Source organism: Taudactylus pleione, unplaced genomic scaffold (assembly GCF_031769625.1).
Source record: "Taudactylus pleione unplaced genomic scaffold, aTauple2 ptg001060l, whole genome shotgun sequence".
Taxonomy (NCBI): Eukaryota; Metazoa; Chordata; class Amphibia; order Anura; family Myobatrachidae; genus Taudactylus; species Taudactylus pleione.
In genome coordinates, this window is record NW_028285461.1 from 2,086,111 (window position 1) to 2,107,100 (window position 20,990).

General features: G+C 43.9%; 1 protein-coding gene across 2 annotated transcripts in view; it reads left to right on the forward strand.

Moving 5' to 3' along the window:
- Positions 1–20,990, forward strand: part of ARHGAP1 (Rho GTPase activating protein 1) — a 72,716-nt gene that overhangs the window by 8,858 nt on the left and 42,868 nt on the right. Inside the window, exons 2-4 of one of the 2 annotated variants that reach the window (XM_088461475.1) lie at positions 13,557–13,622; positions 15,618–15,764; positions 18,366–18,461. In XM_088461475.1, coding sequence (XP_088317601.1) covers positions 13,619–13,622; positions 15,618–15,764; positions 18,366–18,461 — 247 coding nt within the window. In that variant the 5' untranslated portion in view covers positions 13,557–13,618. The remainder of the gene's footprint in view (positions 1–13,556; positions 13,623–15,617; positions 15,765–18,365; positions 18,462–20,990) is intronic. The other variant, XM_088461476.1, reaches the window with a different exon arrangement.

Below are 20,990 nucleotides of genomic sequence, written 5' to 3' on the forward strand. Positions count from 1 at the left end.
CTCATTTATGTACTGTGTAAGGCGCTGCGGAACCTTTGTGGCGCCATATAAATAAAGGATAATAATAATAGTAGTATGTGGCACTTTGTAACTGCGATGCTGTCAGGCGGCGTCCTCTCTCCTCAGACGCCTCCTGCGGCATTAGCCTATTTACAAAGACGCAGCAGCGGTATGAACTGCATCCATCACTGAATCGGGCCCGGTGTGTAGCCAGCTTTAATCTGTTAGGTTATGAGACTTTCTGCTGTAGGCTTAGTGAATAGCACTGCAATGAGAGTAATGGTTATGGAAATGTGTGTTATATCTTAATTTGAACTGTGAACTGGTGACGGAACTAAATCCAAATCTGCTGTAAATAAGAATCTCTTAATAGGATAGTTTATTTGCTCAGCCTAAGTCATTAACGTTATATGAGGGGCAGAAATATGCCACAGCCAATGATTTCCTGAGTAATCGGCTCCTGGCCAAGGCATCGTAATGATCTTTCTACTACAGCATATCTGAGCTATTTTGCTCTAGCTTTCTAAGTAGGAGTTCATATGTACTGTGGTGTTTGTCTCTTAGCCATCTTGTCGTCGTAGGTAATGTGAAATATACTCCAAGTATCTGTAGTTTAGTTGTTGTTGTGCAGGTTACACCGCAAGCCCAAATAAATGATTTCTATAAAACTCATCTGAATTTCGATATTATCTCCTGCGTGTGCTTAATAAATGAGGTCACCATAAAGTGACTACTAGGGAAAACATAGCGCCATATTCAATTAGGCTGCGAAAAGCGGTTATCGGCAATACTTTATCGTCGATGACGTCATTTTCGCATTTCTCACTTAACCCCGTATACAATTTTCTCGACTTTTCGCCGGTGCGGAAAGTCAGTTGTTTGAACCCAGCGATAAAGTATCACCTTTGAATAGGTGTTGAAAAAAAGTGCAGCATTGGGGTTTTGGGGTACAAACTTCCAAAAACCACCCTGCACCCCTTGGACAGTTCCCCAAAGGTAATCTGTGTCAAAATTTTTTTTTAAAGAGTTTTACAGGACACCCCAAAAACAGTACTTTCGTTTTGGGGGCGACAAAAAAAGTTGGGGGACAAACTTTAAAACTAGCGAAATAGACTCGGATGGTCCCCAAGTATGGCCCAGGTGTGTGTTTTTTTTTTTTGTTTGCAGGTGCTTGCGGAAGGTGGATTTTTGACTTTTTTTTAAATCTTCACATTAGCAAGTTTAAAATATGTTTGGTACCCATTTTCATGTACCCCCAAACTAGATGGGGCTACTTACTTTTCCATAAAAAGTTGCTAAATGCTATTCTTCACCACTTTCCCAAAGACGCTAAATAGCACCTATTGAGACAATTTAAAGTCCCCAAATACCTTTTGCAGGGCTGTTCGGGGGTACCCATAGTGAACCCCCATGTCAGAGCATCTTTTGGGGGGTGTCAGGCTGAATTCCCCAAAGATGACAGCACTTTTCGCTGATTACCTTTTCGTCAGGTCCATTTTTCGCCGATTTGCAGTTGAATGCGGGGATGAGCGCGATACTTTATTGCAGCCAAACCTCCGATGACGGCGAAAAGTCCGGGAACGGACTTTCTGCTTCTAATTGAATATGCCCCTTAGTCTGTTTGTGGATGTTCATCATTATATCTCCTCCCTTTTATCCTTTTCCCTTTTTGATTCTTCATTGACTCAGATGATTACAATCAGTTTATTTCTACTGCTGTGGATGTTAGGGCTACTGACAGATATAATGGGGTCTCTAGATTTGAATAGAAAATTAGGTGGAGACCTGATTTAGGATCCTCAAAAATGTAGGAGATTGCAAATGTGGGCCTGATTCAGCAGAGGAAGCTAATGCGATCGCAGCTGCGATTTTTGCACGGGACACAGCGGCGAAAATATGCTAATAGTTGAAAAGCTTACCAGGGCATAGAGACGCCCACTGCTGCCTTCTCGTCTGCATCCTACATCGTGTACCAGCGTAAACATCGGTAATACAGATGCAGATCGGATAGCCGCGCGGCCATTGCAGCAAGTGACCTGTCTCAAATACTGCAGCTCTCCTTGCACGCAGAGAGGTCTCGTGCTTCCAAACCAATCGCAATGGCTAATTTATGCAAGCCCACGGAACAACGTTTAAACGGACAGACACTCCTGCGTTCACCTTCCCAAAACACTGACCACCTGTTACCTTGCGAATGATTCTTATGTGCGTGCGTAATCGCAAAATTATCGTGACGCCTGCCCAGTGCGACTTGCACGCATGAGCAATGGCAAGTAATCACCCGATCTGCGTAAATTCCAGAATTGCATCCGCTGCTGATCAGGCCCTGTGACCGGTCCTCCCATATTACGTAATGGCTATTCAAGGCCTTTATTGTCATTCATAAAAGTCCTCCGTGAGATGGACATCTAGGTTGTAGTATGCTAGTTACATACAGATCAGCGTCTGCACTTCCTACTGGGCTAATTCATTGTTGTGGAGCAGGGGTTGGAAGTGACATTGGGGCAGATGTACAGTATGAAGCTCTGGTAAGTGATAAAGTGCGGAGGGATAAACGACCAGCCACTCAGCTCCCAACTGTCATGTTTCAGGCTGTTTGAAAAATGACAGTTGGGAGCTGATTGGTTGGTCGTTTATCACTCTGCACTTTATCACTTCCCAGAGCTTCATACATCTGCCCCAAAGATGTGCATGCTGGTCGGACTGTTTAGCATACTATCTGGGTTGATTAGCATGCCAATTAGGCTGTTCAGCATGGTGATTTGCCTGGGACATGGTGTCTCTGCTTTGTAAGAGAATGGGGTGGGAGGGATTTGCGTCAGCCTTTGAACTGCCGAGTCCTGACCACAAAGGCCGTCATCCGTGTCAGAATGAAACTTTCAGTTCCTGGTATTCGATCTATCAAAAGCATTCCATATATTTTTATAGCAGCTGTCTATGAGAAAACAGCAGGAAGGTTCTGCTTTTGTTCTCGTGCCCATTTCCAGTCTCTATGGAAACTGATGTGCGTTTTTTTAGTTTTTTTTATTATCCGTTGCTCTGTTCTCTCTTTTTGTGAAGCATAAAACATCCCTTGTTATGAAATGACTGGACGAGGACTGTTACCTTGTTCTTCTAACACATGATGCATTTTAAAGCTTGCCTTATCAGTTGAGGGTTGACTAATCCACCACCTCCTTTGTACACACGCCATCCCTGGGCATTGTGCCAATGCTCTTTTTAAAGGTACCTTGGCACTCCTGATGCGTGTGTGCTTGTCGTGTGTGTGTGGGTGGCAAAATACAAGTCTGGTTCATGTCCATATCACAGAGAGAGAGGAGTTGCAAATGATTAGTGTATTTATTGTCTGACTACGTGACAAGCACCTCTCTAAATTGCAGCATCAACCCCCCCGCCCTTCCACCCCACCCATCATAAGGGTTTTAGTGATTATTTGTGCAAACTGTAGATTTTCCATTTTCCATTAGGACGGTTTCTAAAGATTCACATTAACAGTGGCTTATGATTGCTAGACCGGAAAACGTTATCGCTTTTCAGATTTGTTCTGGTGGTGGAGAATGGGCCGGCGGTAGTCATGACAACTATTATTGTTTGATTTCATAGTACTGCATTCCCGCTGGCCATTTCCAGAATCTCCCTCTGCTGAAGATCTATGAGGATCTTACTTCTCTGCCTGTTTTCCCATTAAGGAACGCTACCTCTCCCTTGTACTTTTTTATATTTTTACACTGACTATACCCAATTCCGGATCTCAAAGTCCCATAAAGGGTATGCAGGTCTAGTGGGAAATGCAATTGTTCTCGCCGCCTGCAGCGTTATTCTGTGCCCGACAGCAGCCATTCAATTGTTCCTGCCAACGGGTGCGATAGCATGATTTCTGCCCGCACCCTCATAAGATGGGGAGCTGAAATCGATGAAACGTCTGGGCTTTGGGCGCCCCAAAAACTGCTGTTTGGGTGCACTAGCCAGGATCTTAGATGGATTTGGCCACTGCACATTGGTTTTAGACAATCTATGTGGTCGCGACATGCTTCGGGGCATAAGGCGCGATCGAATGCGCAAAAATAATTGAATCCACCCCCCCCTTAATGTCAACATCTGGAAAATGTTGACATGGTTAAAATGTTGACATCAGGGTGAGGCATTCCTGAAAACTGGATTATCAACATTTCATTAGTGTTGACATTCTTATGTCGACATCATCAATTTCGACATGGTTAATGTCGACCTAATATACCAATCCCATTGCAAGGTGTATACATACATAGATACGTGGAAATTAGAACATCGCCCGTCTTAAGGCTCCCATACACGATGCGATATAGCAGCCGATCCGACTGATTGGAACGATATCCCTGCAATATCGTTCCATGTGTGGCTATGATATCGGCCAGTGCGTTCTTCTCCAAATCTTACATGCCACACAAGAGATCTGATGATGCGATGTACCATTCCATGCAGCACTATGCGCGGGGGAGGGGGGTGTGCCGGCATATCGGGCAGCGGATTGCTCAGTGTGTGGGGAACGCCCGATATCTCGGCCATCGGATCGCAAGGTGCATATCGCGCCGTGTATGGGGCCCATTACACTGCTATTGCATCGCGCGAACAAGGGAACTTTACCCCTACTCTGATACTTTCTCTAACAGTTCTTTGTTACAGGACTTTTTTTTTGGGGGGGGGGGGGGCATACTCCCAATCTGGAGCACCCTTTCTTGTACAACAAGACTTGGCTGTAGCTACCAAACTTTCAGAAATTCACTGAAAATTCCCATGTTTAAATAAGCTTTAATTCCCAAAACTTCTCTCCTAACCACCCTGGGCTATTCTAATGGATTGCCGCCCAACTACACAGTTTATGTAAAACTTAAATGTATTATTTTTCTATACTAAAACAACCTAATGACCCCCCCCAACCATTGCTACGTCACTTAACCCCACTCTGCACGTTTTCCCATTGCAGTCTGAATGACGGATATACAGCACGTGGCACTTCATGTATCACACTCCTATTCTCCTATAGATTGTAAGCTTTTGAACACGGCCCTCATACCTCTATTAATGCTAGGGTGGATTCCGATTATTTACTCACGCCAGCTGCTCCCGTCTAAAGTGACAGGCGATATTCAATTGTTTTGTGCCGCTCGGCGCCCATTATTTCTGCTCGCAGCTTCCTGAGGTGGCGAGCAGAAATCTGCGGCAGAGTTTGGGCTTTTGGGCACACAGACTGCCGTTTGGGCAGTGCGACCAAGAATTTGCACAAGTTTAGCCGCTTGATGCTGCTAATCTCGGTGCATTTGGTAAGTAATGGACGCCCAGCAGCACAAACAATTGAATAGCGCCTGCCAATTCAGATGATAACTGCGGGCGTGAGTAAACAGTTGTGTTCCCCCAAAGTCTTGTTTTATTACTGTGTTTGTTATTAATTTAAAAGTACTGCTGATGACAATTCTGTTTTAATGGCCCATTTCTCATATTGTTATTTACGTGTATGTTATTGCTTTCTCTTACAAAAACTTTAAGAAAATCATATTACACAAAAAAAATAAAAATAAATAAATACTGAGAAGTATGCTGGCTTTATCTAAATTCCTTATATTTAAAAAAGATGCTAGAAAGTGTCTCTCTTTTGTGGAGCAATCTGAGATTCTCCGCAAAAAGCATGTGGGAGAAGGGCTTTGGTCCTGCACTTCTTTCAGAGGTCAAAATCAGGAGGGCCGTGATTCCAATGGTCCTGATTTTGCTAGAAGTGACAATCAGGGGACTCTTCCCTCAACCACTGTTTGATAGTCTGGTTGGGTTTTCATCCCAGTTTAATTCCAAAATCTTTTTCAAAGGAATGATCCAAATATTACCCTCATCCTAGCAGATGACCCCCTTTTCATAAAATAACTTCAAAGAAGCCCAATATTATAGGAAGGAATATTAATGTTACATAACTGGGTCCCCAAATATTATCCATTGCTAGGTTGTTTATCTTATAGTCAGGTGCATAAATATTGGGACATTGACAGAATTTTCTTATTTTGGCCTCTATTCACCACCACAATGGCTTTGAAATGAAACAAACAAGATGTGATTTAACTGCAGACTTTCAGATTTAATTTGAGGATAATTACTTCCAAATCAGGTGAACGGTGTAGGAATTACAACGGTTTCTATATGTGCCTCCCACTTTTTAAGGGGCCAAAAGTAATGGGACTATCAACTCAAAAGCTATTTCATGGACAGGTGTGTGCTATTCCCTCGTTATTTCATTATCAATTAAGCAGGTAAAAGGTCTGGAGTTGATTCTAGGTGTGACATTTGCATTTGGAATCAGTTACTGTCGACTCTTAATATGAGATCCAAAGAGCTGTCACTATCAGTGAAGCAAACCATCATTAGGCTGAAAAATCAAAACAAACCCATCAGCGAGATAGCAAAAACATTAGGTGTGGCCAAATTAACTGTTTGGAACATTTTTAAAAAGAAAGAAAGCATCGGAGAGCTCAGCAACACCGGAAGACCACGGAAAACAACTGTGGTGGATGACAGAAGAATTATTTCCCTGGTGAAGAAAAACCCCTTCACAACAGTTGGCCAAATCAAGAACACTCTCCAGGAGGTAGGTGTATATGTGTCAGAGTCAACAATCAAGAGAAGACTTCACAAGAGTGAATATAGAGGGTTCACCACAAGATGTAAACCATTGGTGAGCCACAAAAACAGGAAGACCAGATTACAGTTTGCCAAACAACATCTAAAAAAGCCATTACAGTTATGGAACAACATCCTATGGACAGATGAGACAAAGATCAACTTGTACCAGAGTGATGGGAAGAGAAGAGTATGGAGAAGGAAAGGAACTGCTCATGATCCAAAACATACCACCTCATCAGTGAAGCATGGTGGTGGTAGTGTCATGGCGTGGGCATGTATGACTGCCAATGGAACTGGTTCCCTTGTATTTATTGATGATGTGACTGCTGACAAAAGCAGCAGAATGAATTCTGAAGTGTTTTGGGCAATATTATATGCTCATATTCAGTCAAATGCTTCAGAACTCATTGGACAGCGCTTCACAGTGCAGATGGACAATGACCCGAAGCATACTGCAAAAGCAACCAAAGAGTTTTTTAAGGCTAAAAAGTGGAATGTTATGCAATGGCCAAGTCAATCCCCTGACCTGAATCCGATTGAGCATGCATTTCACTTGATGAAGACAAAACTGAAGGGAAAATGCACCAAGAACAAGCAGGAACTGAAGACATTTGCAGTAGAGGCCTGGCAGAGCATCACCAGGGATGAACCTCAGCGTCTGGTGATGTCTGTGCGTTCCAGACTTCAGGCTGTAATTGCCTGCAAAGGATTTGCAACAAAGTATTAAAAAGTGTAATCTAGATTTAGGATTGTTTAGTTTGTCCCATTACTTTTGACCCCTTAAAACGTGGGAGGCACATATAGAAACCGTTGTAATTCCTACACCGTTCACCTGATTTGGATGTAATTACCCTCAAATTAAATCTGAAAGTCTGCAGTTAAAGCACATCTTGTTTGTTTCATTTCAAAGCCATTGTGGTGGTGAATAGAGGCCAGAATATGAAACTTCTGTCAATGTCCCAATATTTATGCACCTGACTGTATTTATTTAGTATCTATTTATGTTCAGTTTTGTTCCTTTTTGTTGTACAGTAATTCAAAGCAGCTCCTTTTATATATTATTTTATTAAACCAGAGGTTCCCAAACTCTGTCCTCAAGGCACCCTAACAGTCCAGGATATCCATGGTTGAGCCCGGATGGTTAAATGTAAAGGCTGAGGTACTAATTAAGTCACCTGTGCCCAAGCATTGTTATCCTTAAAACTTGGACCGTTAGGCTGCCTTGAGGACAGAGGTTGGGAATCTCCTGTATTAAATTATCTTCCTTTTTCATCCATCTGGGAAATGCCATTACCTCTGGATTATGTATAGTGAGCTGTTTAGTCAGCACTAACTAATTAAGACTGGCTTTTACCCCCTATATAACCCCTTCCACTAGAACCTTAGTCTTGTTTTTAGTGCCTTGGAGTAAGGCACTGGATAGGTCCCAGCTTTTTTTTAGGTAGGTTTAATTTCTTTATTTTCCTTTTTTGGTTAGGGTGCTTAGTCCCTGGCAACAGGTGATGAGCACTAACAGTGGGAGTTAGATAGAAATAGGTTTTTTGTGAACCCGACCCGGTATCCCACTCTAAAGATGTTCTCAGGGAGAGTTACAAACTACATAGTCCCTGGGACTCTCTCTATACTAGATACACATCTGAGGGGGTTCGGTATGATTTACTGCCATGGCCGGCGGTTCAAACCCCGACAGTGGCTGCCCGGCAGGGGTGAAACTCCCATTCGTCCAAGGTAAGTATTTCCTAACCCTATCCTACACCCTTAACCCTCCCTTTGGGGTGCCTAACGCAACCCCCCCTCCCTTCCCCGCCGCCTAAACCTAAGTCCTCTGGGGGCGGGTGTCTAACCCTAACCTCCCCCTGGGGATGCCTAGCCCTAACACCCCCTAGCCTAACCCTAAGCCCCCCCCCCCCCCCGGAGCCCTAAACCTACCCCTCCCCACCCACCCACGTGGCTGTTCATGCCCAGCTTACCTTCGATCGGTAAGACGGGTGTCGTGCTCCCGGCATAGGTAGAATGACAGGCGTCTGGGTCTTGACGCCTGTCATTTAACCCTTGCCGGGATTAGACAGTCGGGAAGCCGGCAGTCTTCTTCTCGACTGCTTCCCATCTGAGGGCACCGCTGGCAAAAAGGTAAGCGGTCAGGCATGTTACTACTCACATGGCAGCAGCTGTAGGTGTTACAGAACAGAGCATGCTGCCGGCTTTTTGGAGAGGGCGGTTCGTTGGCCACGCTCCCATAACTCAGCGCTGTTGCACGTGCAGGCGTGTCACTGATGACGTACATTAGGCAAAGCCTGTGGGTCCCCAGAGTTGCCAAAAGGTTTTACGATCCCTGGGTCGCTCTGTGCTAGTTGTTCACAGGGAGATTCATTATCGGGAAGTTTGGCTGAACAGTCGGTGATGCCTGATTGAGCCAGGTCTATGGCTGAGGCCATAGGTGGACTACGTCACTCTCAGGCAAATTATAGGTTACCCTGTAGTCAAACTCCTAGTTTGTCTGATCCCTCAGTAGAGCCCAGATGGGCCCAGGATATGTGATGATGTCTCGCTGTGATGGCAATGTCCCTAAATAAAATAGTAACATCCACAGGGGCCACAGCTACTAGGTGATGTTCAGACCAGTCCAGGATTTTCCTGGAGATGAGGCTTCAGCCACCTCTTCCCAGGAAGACGGGGAATTGGATTATGACTGGGAAGACACCTCAAACTGGGAGGATGACTCCCATTATGCAGGGTTGTCTACGCTGGTAAATACGGTCCAGGAGACCCTACATCTACAGTAAAACAGCTATTCTGCTGACTAGTTCAGTTTCTTTCTTTAAACGTAATAAGAAAGGTGTATCTGTTTTCCCAGAATTTTCACATTTAACAAGAATTTCATATTCCGAAGAAATGTAAATATCTTTATCCTTTTTCGGAAGAGGATACCAAGCTTTGTAAAATTCCACTCACGGTTGGTTAGGGATACTGTTATCCCCCACAACACAGTCTGTAACACCTAAGGATCCTATGAATAGGAAGAATGAGGCTGCTCTATATTCACTTTGACAGAAGTCTCACTGCGGTCTGTTCTGGCCAGCGCCTGGGTGAGAGAGGCTATCCATTCCTGGATGGCCCAGATGATTGCTGGATTTTAATCAGAGGGTTTGTCTGAAGCTATTCCTTCAGCTGATCACATTTCAGAGGCTCTGACCTATATAGGTGATGCTTTAATAGACACTATTCACGTACAGTCTAATATTTCTGCTTCGGCCATTTCCGCCAGACGTTCTATATGGCTTAGAACATGGAAGGCAGACAAAGGGCGGAATTAAATTGTTTCCGCCCCCTTCGTGCCTGACGGAGCTATTCAATTGTTGCTCCTGTCGGGTGCGATCAGCTGCCAGCGCTCCATTTCAGCTCGCAGCCCCAGGGGGGTGCAAGCTGAAATGGGTGAAAAGTGACCTGCGGCACTTTGGCCGATTTACGCGGCTAAACCCGACCACTTTGGGCGCGATCAGCGCGAAACTCTGCAACAATTGAATAGCGCCACGTGATCTCCCGTCACCTTAGACGGGAGATCCGGACTGCGAAAACAATTGAATACCGCCCATAGAGTCCAAGCATGCTTTAGAGGCACTGCCTTTTGCAGAAGGTTTTCTTTTTGGTCCAGAATTAATTAAAATGATTTCTTAGGTCACAGAAGGTAAAAGTCCTTACCTTCCTGTATCAACACCAAAACCAAAATCTCCAAGGTTTCGGACCCTAGGCAGGGGACGCTGTCAGGCATTCCGGGGTCCCCATAGATGTGCCTTCAGGATGCGTGGTGTCCCCGGCACTAAATCGGCAGGTCACGGGACTGGGATCCGGCCTCTGGTGGGAGGCCGCTTACTCAGATTCCTGGAAACTTTGATTCAATCCAGCCCGGATTTTTCGATAAGTGGACTGGTAACCAGAGGACACATTTTGGATTTGGAGGGTCCTGTTCCAGAAAAAAATTTTCCACTCCTCTCCCTGTGGATGGTTGCAGAAGGGCGGCTCTCCTAAAGGCAATTTCTGCGTACTCCGATTCCGGAGTAATTATTCCGGTTCCGGTACTGCAGAAGGCTTGGGGTTTTACTTCAGTCTTTTCTTAGTAGACAAACCAGACATGTCGTTTTGTCCCATTCTCGACCTCAAGGGGTTAAATCCTTATCTCCACTTAATGTCAAGATGGAGTCGGTAAGGTCAGTCATTTGTTCCATGGAGGAAGGGGAATTTCTGGCCTCCATAGATATAATGGATGCCTACCTCCATATTCCTATATGGAGGGGTCATCAACATCTTCTGGGGTTTGCAGTGGGGCACCGGCATTTTCAGTTCCAGGCGCTGCCATTCAGTTTGTCCACCGCTCCCAGAGTCTTTACATTACTTTACGGCACACATTCTCACTACTCAGTGCGGGGGGGTCAATGTGTTGGCTTATCTGGACAATTTGTTACTAATGGCACCTTCAATAGACCTATTGCAACAACATCTTCCGATTACCATAGGCATGCTCCAGAAATTCGGCTGGATCATCAATTTTCCCAAGTCAAATTTAATTCCATCTCAGAGGATGGTATTTTTAGGTCTTCTCTTTGACACCCAGTGTCACAGAGTTTCTTCCGCAGGCAAAGATTCAGGATATTCAATCCAAAATAAAGATAATTTTACAGATGCCTCATATCTCAGTCCCCAGGGCTATGTTACTGGAAAAAAAATGACGGCTTCATTCGAAGCCGTTCCTTTCGCCAGTTTCCATGGCCGACCACTGCAAAACCAATTATCGATGGGTAAAGTCAGACCATTGATTAAGGAGGCAGGTCCTCCTACGGTGGCTGCAGGATACAAATCTGAACAGGGGCTGTCCGTAATGAATTGGATCATTGTCATCACAAATGCCAGCTTAACAGGTTGGGGGGTGGTGGTCCTAGACATGCACCTAAAGGGTCTTTGGTCCGTTCAGGAAGCTTCTCTTTCCAGCAATCTACTGGAATTAAGGGCGGTTTGGCATGCATTGGTTCAGGCTCAATCCCTTTTAAGGAGCCTACCAGTGCAAATCCAATCAGACATTACCACGACCGTTGCATATATATGAACAACCATGCCGTCACCCCGATTTTGCCTCGTTTGGCTTTGACGGCATGGTTCTTGAATCCAACATCTTGAGGGCCGAAGGGTTTTCAGAATCTGTTAGAAAAACCATGATACAGGCTCGCAAACCAGTCACTTCCCAGATTTATCATCGGGTATGGAAGATATATATTTTTCTTGGTGTGAACGACGCAAGTTTAAACCTGAAAGGTTCTGAGTGTGTCATCTTTTCTGCAGGATGGTTTGGTTAAGGGACTTAGGTTGTCCTCCCTTAAGGGATAAATTTCGGCCGAAAATTGGCCAACATTCCTAAAGTTCAAACCTTCTTGCAGGGGGTTCTTCGCATACAGCCTCCTTATGTTTTGCCGGTTCCTCCTTGTTACTTGAATTTAGGAGCTGATTCAGACTCTTACGCTATGATGCGAATGCTCGTAGCTGGCCGATAGTCGCTTTCTGCGCATGCATACGCTTTGCAATGCACGTGCGCGAACCAGTGCGAGAGATCGGGATGCGTTTGCTCACTGCACATAGACTGCCCAGCAGAGTGAGTGACAGGAGAGGCCGTTTGTAGGTGTTGACAGGGGTTGACGTGCGCAAGTGGGCGTCTTAAGAATGGCTGGGGGGCATGTGCATACACTTAGCGAATGCACGACAAGACATAGTGGGCGTGCTAATGCCTTGCCGTGCGATCGCCTGTCTTGCTGGGTGTGCACTGGATTTGCATACGCAGGGAGCGAGCGAATGCATCTAGCGAGCGGGTCTGAATGAGCTCCTTAGTTTTGTAGGCACTTCAAAAGGCACCTTTTGAGCCATTGGAATCTGTATAATTCAGTTACCTCACTTTGAAGGTTGTTTTTCTTTTGGTCATTGCCTCGGCCAGAAGAATAACTGAGTTAGCGGCTCTTTCTTGTAAAGCTCCGCTTCTCATTTTTCTTGAGGATAGGTGGGTGTTACGCACTAAACCTTCTTTTCTCCCAAAACTGGTATCGACTTTCCACATTAACCAGGATATCGTCCTTCCAGCCTTTTCGCCAGGCTTCAGTGACTAGTGAAGGATCTTCCTCAGCACTGTAAGATGTGGTACGTGCGTTACGCATTTACTTGGTACTCTGTTTACACTGCGTCTTTGAGGCGTACGGATTCTTTGATGGTGTTGATTGATGCACCAAAAAAAGGCTGGCCAGCGTCGAAAGGATCCACCAATAGATGGGTCATATCTGCCATCCGGCAGGCATATTTGTCTTCATATGTGACGGTTCCGGCTTCAATTTGGGCTCATTCGACTCGTGTTTTCGGGGGTACTTGGGCTGCGCGGCATGGTGCCTCAGTAGAGCAATTGTGCAGAGCAGCTACCTGGTCATCCGTACACACTTTTACAAAATGTTACCACTTTCATACATTTGGAGCAAGAGACGCCAGTGTTCCGAAGCTCCGCCCCTTAAATTGGCTTGCTTTGGTAGATCCCAGAGGTAATGGCATCCCCCATATGGATGATAAAGGAAATACGAAATTTACTCACTGTAAAATCTCTTCCTTGGAGTCCATTTGGGGGATACCGGGATCCCTCCCTTGTTTGGTTTCTTACTAGATACCTGTTGGTTCTCTGTTATTTTGTGGGTCTTTCTCCGACTTTGTTAAACATAGACTGAGGTTCTAGTGGAAGAGGAGGGACCACATAAGGGGTGAGAGACAGTTTTAATTAGTTTGTGCCCGACTCCACACCTCCCTATGCATAACCCAGAGGTAACAGCATCCCCCAGATGGACTCCAAGGAAGAGATTTTTTTACGGTGACTAAAACTATTTTTTTTTTTTTTTCAGCAATTGTTTTCAGCTTTAAAGCAAAAGTGCATGGCAAATGAACCATCCAGCACAGTGGTAATATGGGTGAGTCTCATAATACATTATAGAGCCATCTTAACTGGCTGGAAATAATTATATATTTCAGTTAATGTTTTAACTAATAATTCCAGGCTTGTAAATGTGTATAAATGCTACAAAGAATATACTTGAACTTTATGGTACGGGGAGTGGGTGACTGAGGGACACCAAGGATGAATGGGGGATGTGACTACAAAGAGCCTGCGGTTGGGGCTCGGATGGCGTTAGTAATAAAGTGCTGTTTATAGGAGAATAATCTGTATGAGAATACCTGGGACTACACCATGTTCCCCTGTTAGTGTTAAAACAAAACTCCAGAAAGTTCTTGGGTTAAATAATTCTGGGTCATTATACTAAATATCTTCATGCATAACCTCATATTCTCTATTTCCAAGAAGTTGTGCCAATATAAAACGGTTGTTGTGTTTTTTGTTTTTTGTGAGCCATAGTAAAAAGTCTAAAGGGAAAAAAAAAATATTAAACTTTTGCACATGGCATATTCTCTTATATTAGTAATTGTAGATTTAAAATGTCATTTTAAAGTTTGAACCCTGGAGAGGTTATATTGGCTTCTTCACACTCGAGGGCAGTTTCAATAAGCTGCGAGTTTGCCGAAATTGGTTAACACGCAGACAGGGTTTTGCTATTCAATTAGAAATCTGCATTAACATTGGTCTCAATGGGAATTAAAGCGCATTTTAGCTCTAACTCCAGCGTAGGTGAAAAGTAGGGTGAAGTCCCTAATTTAAGGGAATGTATAATGTATTAAGTGGTTTATAAATATGGGCTATTAAAGGCTTGTCATTTTTTCTAAAAAGCAGAAAGATGTGTTTTAATTATGTGGGATGTATGTAGAGGTGTAAATGATGTGGGGCATGTATGTTGGGTGTTATATTGATAGGAAAGGGGGGTTTTGAGCTTCCAGATGGGAGTTGCAAGTTTTTCAACTTTTTACAAACTTGTGTGCACACACTTAAATATCACTACAGACTTTAATGTACCCCAAAATACTCCATAGACTTGTCCATAATTGCATCTGCCCCTTACAATCGGTGTAGCATGCAGTCTGAGCAAACTTTTGCATACAATTATGTATTCTAAATAATATCATCCTCTATTTGTATAGCATTGGTCTATTTCCCACCACTGTATTATGGTTATGTTGGATGTCTGGAGAGGATGTAGTTTACCGGCGCCAGCATCCCAACGGTAAGGATAGGGAGAGGGTTAGGTTTAGGTTCCGAGGAGGAAGGTTTATGGGTAGGGTTAGGATACTTACCAACAGGTGATCCTAACGGGATGCCGGCATCCGTATTTTGTCCGCCAGGATTCCGAGTGCCAGCATCCCGTACCCAACCTGTCTGGAGGTATGTAAATCAGAAATAACCTAGAGATCACAGCAGGTTATTTTGTAGAGTTGTACCTGTAAGTAGGTATACACAACATATGTGATCTACATAAAGCTAGACAATGCGATAAACCGTACGATGGTCTGAGTGATGTCAATGATTCATGAAGTGACTCCCTTCATTGAGCAAATTCTCGTCATGATTTAAACAATTTTACAAGACCAGCGATCCGTAGTGAGAAATTGTTTTTTCTTCCTACATTTCGTGAAATGTGACATTTCATCTTCATCATTAAACTATCGGGTAGAAATGCCCACAAACCATCGGTAATTACCACACACTGGTCTGAGTTAAAGATGGTGATTGTTTTTGGCGTGTTTTGAGCGTTTGTCAGTTATTGTTCATGTGTGATGTGTAAATTGTCCAGATTATGTTTCATTGTATGGTCAGTTTTAATACTGCTGAATAATGTAACAAGGAGACGAACACTAGGGGCAATGTGTGTTTTAGCAGATTGTAGACATTGGGCTCCGGGTCACTTGGAAAACACCCTATCCAGAAAAGTCCAGAATCTCATAGCCGTGTGTATGTGTAATATCATGGATGTATTAAAAACTCTTCTAAACTTGCTGATTTTGCCCATTTCTTGCAGAAAACAAAATGAATTCCGAAGCATTATCGGACCTGCAGGATGACCTGGAAAAGGATAATACCACACAATCCCTGGAGCAGCTGAAACTGGCCTCTCTAGACGACCGGAACTGGCCCTCAGATGATGTACAGGACTACTCCCCGTCAGGTGATAGTGGGGACTAGTGATTTGCCATGTCAGAATCTAAGTGGTTGAGCGCTACCTTGATGCAATCGGGGGGAAAGCTGCATAACTGGCAGCCTTATCTAATATTTAAATGAATCCTGTTTTGCCTAGAATTTATACAACTCTCTCCCAGAAACACTATGGGAGGGGGGGAGATGCAATTCTAAGCCATGGCCACGAAGTGATTGCCAGAACAGTCAGGTGAAGTCACTTCGTGGCCAGTAACATCAACTTTTTTCCTGCACCTTTTGTACTTGTGCATGATAGTTACTGATTCTGTATTCTTTCATGGTGTGCACAGCCGAACATCCGGCAACACATCCCGGGAGAATTGTGTGTGTGTGTGTGTTTTTTATATTTTTTATATAAAGATGTATTTTACACTAGCTGAATACCTGCGATGCCCCTGGGTTTAAATCTTAGTAAAGTTTTTTTTATTATGGGATGTCGTCCAAATTCATCCAGTGGAAGACACAGTACAGGTTCCCTGGGTCAAAGTATTGCCTGACACACTCCGCCGTGTGGTCCGAACGGGACCCCAACTACTCCATTAAGCATCCCAGACCAGTGCCACCCCTCTGAAGTTTTCATCCAAATCCATCCAATGGAAGGCCCAGGACAGGCTCCCTGGATCAAAGTTCTGGCCAGCGTAAACCATTGGGAGATCCAATCAGAACCTCAACCCCCTAGTATGTCTTCTGGGATCCAATGTTACCACTCTGAAGTTTTCGTCCAAATTATGATGTCGTCCAAATCCATCCAGTGGAAGCCCCTGAACAAGCTACCTGGGTCAAAGTTGTGCCCAGCGTACAGCAACGGGAGGTCTGACAATGACCTCAACCCCTTAGTATGTCTTCAGGGATCCAATGTTACCACCCTGAAGTTTTCGTCCAAATCCATCCAGTGGAAGGCTCAGAACAGACTCTTTGGGTCAAAGTTCTGCCGAGCCTACACCAACGATAGGTCCCTAACCCCCCTAAAACCTGGCCATGATCCAACTGGACCACCTCGCATTGGTTTCATTCCAAACGGTGCAGGGGTGTCCGGCTGCTTGACCGGACAGACAACAAACAAGTAAACAAACAGACCAACTTCTGTTTACCCAGATATTTACACTACATTGACCATAAATTATTTGATTTGGTGCTGAAACACCAACCTGAGGCACCCCTGCAAGTGTCCCCAGGTGTCCCAGGGTGTCACGGCACACAGTCTGCGAACCACTGGTTTATACTATTTATGGAGCTCTAATAGTCCTTAAAGCGGCAATCTTCCATTATTTTCTTTTTCCTGTAAGGTGAGTTAAGTACCTTTTGTAAGCATGTATCTGATGCCAGTCAATTATATAACCGTCCTCCTGCAAATCCATCTCCTTTCATCACCCCTGGATTGCTACCACAGGGTCAAAACTCTCAGCATGTCAGGTGGGGGAAGTGGGAGGATGTCATTAGGAAAGCAAAACTCAGAGCGGAATTACAAAGTCTCTCTGCTCAGTACATCACCACATCTGCCATGTGACTGACTGCCATGATAGTCGCTTAATATTGTGAAAACGGCAGCATTATAAATAATTAAAAGCAGTCTGAAGAAACAAACCAAAGAGAAGTGGAAACTGTCAGCCTCGTGTCGTGCTCTCCTGCAAATATTACATTACATGGGATCAAGTCAAGATGCCAGCAGATGGCATGCCAGACGTCAGGATAACGATGCCGGAATCCCGACACCTGTCAGGATGCCGACGACTGCTTCCCGAAGGGATCAAGATACAGGGTTCAGGGTCAGCCTGTATTTTCATTGGAGCGCCTTTGCACTCTCGGGGTGCACTTTCAATGTGCTGTGCATGTTCAATAAGTTACCGGCAGCGTCTTTAACATCACCTGGGGTTGCAGGCACCCAGCTGTCAAGCAATGCCTGTCTAGATCCACAGTCTCTTGTTAATCATTGACTGCACTGCTGAGGTTCTATTGTGCAGATGACAGATACTTTGTAAATCAGTAAGTGCCTTATGGACATGGCTAGTTCCTTCACATTCTGCCTTTTTGCTTTTATTTAGTGGGAGGGGTCTCTGCCCTCCAGCCTGACGTCACCCTGCACTATGATGCAACCAAAAGTTGAGCTGCACCAACGTCACAGTGCCATCTTCCATCCCCTTTATTCGGCGTCCATACTGTGCGTTGGTAATAGTAGCTGGCAACAAGGACGCTTTGGTGAGGGTCCCGCTGGGTGAGTGAGAATGCCGGGCGGCAGGTGATGCATTATTGAGAGTGCCGTGTGACAGGGAGGCTCTTTCCGGGCGGAAAACAAAACAGCCTGGGGAGAACACTGCATTTAATATATAACATACATGGAAATACTCATGGAGGAAGAGAAAAAGAGAAAAAAAAAGGAATATAAATTTTTTGTGTGTATATGTGTGTGTATATATATATATATATATATATATATATATATATATATATATATATATCTATCTCTATCTCTCTGTATGGCCCCAAAAAATATTTCCATATGCCTCTGATATAACTTGTAAGTGAGATATTGGGAGGCTATCTGTATAATGCCTGTATTATGTTTTCCATGCAGCTGATGACTCAAAGGCCTCTCCTGACCCCGCCACTCACCTGCGCTGGAATGACCCTTACTACGACATTGCCCGGCATCAGATTGTGGAAGTTGCTGGTAAGACTTTACACATGTTCTAATACGCCATTGTACCCCAGGCTGGGACTGATACCTCATTACTCTAAGCATTCTTTCACAGAGGCCTCAGAGGTGGTGCAGAGTTTCCTCTGGAATAGGGCTGCTAGGTTTCCTTTTAGAAGTTATAACATTTGGCTCAAGATATTGATGACGACTTTTCCCTCAACAGCTTTGGGTGCTGAGAACTTTGCCCAATTTATCATTGTGCTCTGTTTATAGCAGGGCAAGTTTGAAGTAGTTCTGTTATCTGTACATTACAGTATATCACAATGGCTCTTTTATGGCCTTTTCTATGTCACAGACCCTTTTAAAATGTAAGGATTTAAAGGCCCCCACAGAATGTTGTATTCAGTATATTGTACTGACAAATGTTTCCCTTTACAAACACACATGCCTCTCTCATGGGTGCCCATGGCTCCTAAATTTGAAGCTTATGAAGAAATGAAAGAACACGAGGACCATCCAAGCCCATTGGGATCATACTCGTACTCTGTATGAAGTTGCAGCAGCAACGTTGTGCTTTTCTGGGACCATAGTCTGCATTTTCTCTCCTGTGTTTATTAAGAATTATTTACATTGCAAATAGCTAAAAGGAAGGCTTGCAGCTTATGTTTGCAGAAGCACGCTATTCCTGTTAGATGTGTTCTGTTTCGGCGTTCCGTGTTTACGTATCCTAGCTGGCCGTAGCAGATGATCTCTGTAATACTTCTTGGGAAACTTTAAATACAGCTAGGCTTTAAAAGGTCACTTTGTTTTGTTTCGTCATAGCAAAATTTTTATAGGCAGAATGGGCATATTCTTACATTCCTAACTGAAACCTTTGTAGGGATCTTACTGTGACAACTGAGATTGTTTTGTACATTGCATTTGCATGACAGGACACCTATATTTGATAGGAGTAATACACAGACCTCTTTGGACCTAGTGTTAGCAGAAAGGACAGGCAGCATTTGCAGAAGTAATAACCTTGAGTTTAGCGAGGATATTACTGTATCAGTAACTGTCTTCACCATAATCCTGAAACCCATCACTCTGCATTTCCACTCTGTTCAGTGCATCTCTGGGGGCCCGAGGGCTTGTTACAACATGTTTTCCTGAGCAGCCCATTGGAATGTCAACTTTTTTTGGTATCTTGAAGCTTCTGGGGGAGCCTTTGTCTAACCAGCCCCTTACTCGGGCATGAGCTGACTCTTCGTGTTGGCCTGCAGCGCTAGATAAGACATTTCTGACGTGCCTTGCATAGCATGCCATGGTTGTTGTGCTCAGCCTATCTGTGTCTACAAGTACTCCTTTATAAGAGGCCTGATAAAAGGATACTGCAGTGCTTCGCTTCCTAGTTCTGCATTTTCCTAGGCTTGCGGTGGACAAAGTATTGCAAAGTGTCTTCCACCATGTGCAATACATTTAAAGGCGTCTTTGCAACTGTTGTTTACCAACAAGTGTTTGACTTTTGGCTTTGTTTCCTGTTTAATTCATAGACAGAGGGGGGTATTCAATTAGGCTGCGAAAAGTCGAAATCGGCGATAAATTATCACCGATGACGTCATTTTCGCATGTTTCAATTATCCCCGTATTCAATTTCAAAGACTTTTCGCCGGGTCGAAAAGTCTTTGAAAAAAACGGGGATAAGTTTTCACCATGTTTTACATGGCGAAAAAAAGTGCAGAATTGGGGTTTAGGGGTGTAGGCTTAAAAAAAAAATAGCCTGCACCCTTGGGAATGTCATTTAAAAATAAATTGTGTAAAAAATAAAAAAAAAACGGGACAGCCCATATATTTTTTATTTTTTTGGGAAGTGGAAAAAAAACAACCCGAAAAACCACTTCTAAAATAGACAAATTAAATCCGCAGGTGTTTTTCTTCATTGCGCAGAGTAGCGGCAGGTACATTTTGCATCATTTAAAAAAATAACTTTAGGGACTTAAAAATATGCTTACCCCCATTTTCATGTACCCCAAATTTGATGGATTTTTTTTTTTTTTTTTAAATAACTATTCTTCAGCCCTTCTTCATAGCCGCAAGTATGCACCTGCCGCGGCTATTACAAACCCTGACTTCCATCAGCAGGCAAAAATGGGGGTACCCATAGTGATCCCCTATGTCTGGACATCTTTTAGGGGGGTCCCAGGCATATTTCCCGATGATTCCCGTTTTTTTCGTAGATGGTGTGAAAAGTCAATTTTAAAAAACGGGGATAATTTTTCACTTGCCTTTAGCAGGTGAAAAAAAGTGCAGAATTGGGGTTTAGGGGTGCAGGCTTAAAAAATTGCCTGCACCCTTGGGAATGGCTCCTTAAAACGACATGTGGGAAAAAAAAAATTAAATCTGGACACCCCAAAAAAAAACATTTTTTAAATTTTGGGGTGAAAAAAATAAAAAATAGGGGAACAGTGTTTAAATATAGCGATATAGGTACAGGGGTATTCTGTAAGTATGCGGCAGGTGTTTTCTAGAATAGGCTATTAGTGACCGGTGTTTTTTTGCAGAATTAAAAAAATTTACTTTAGG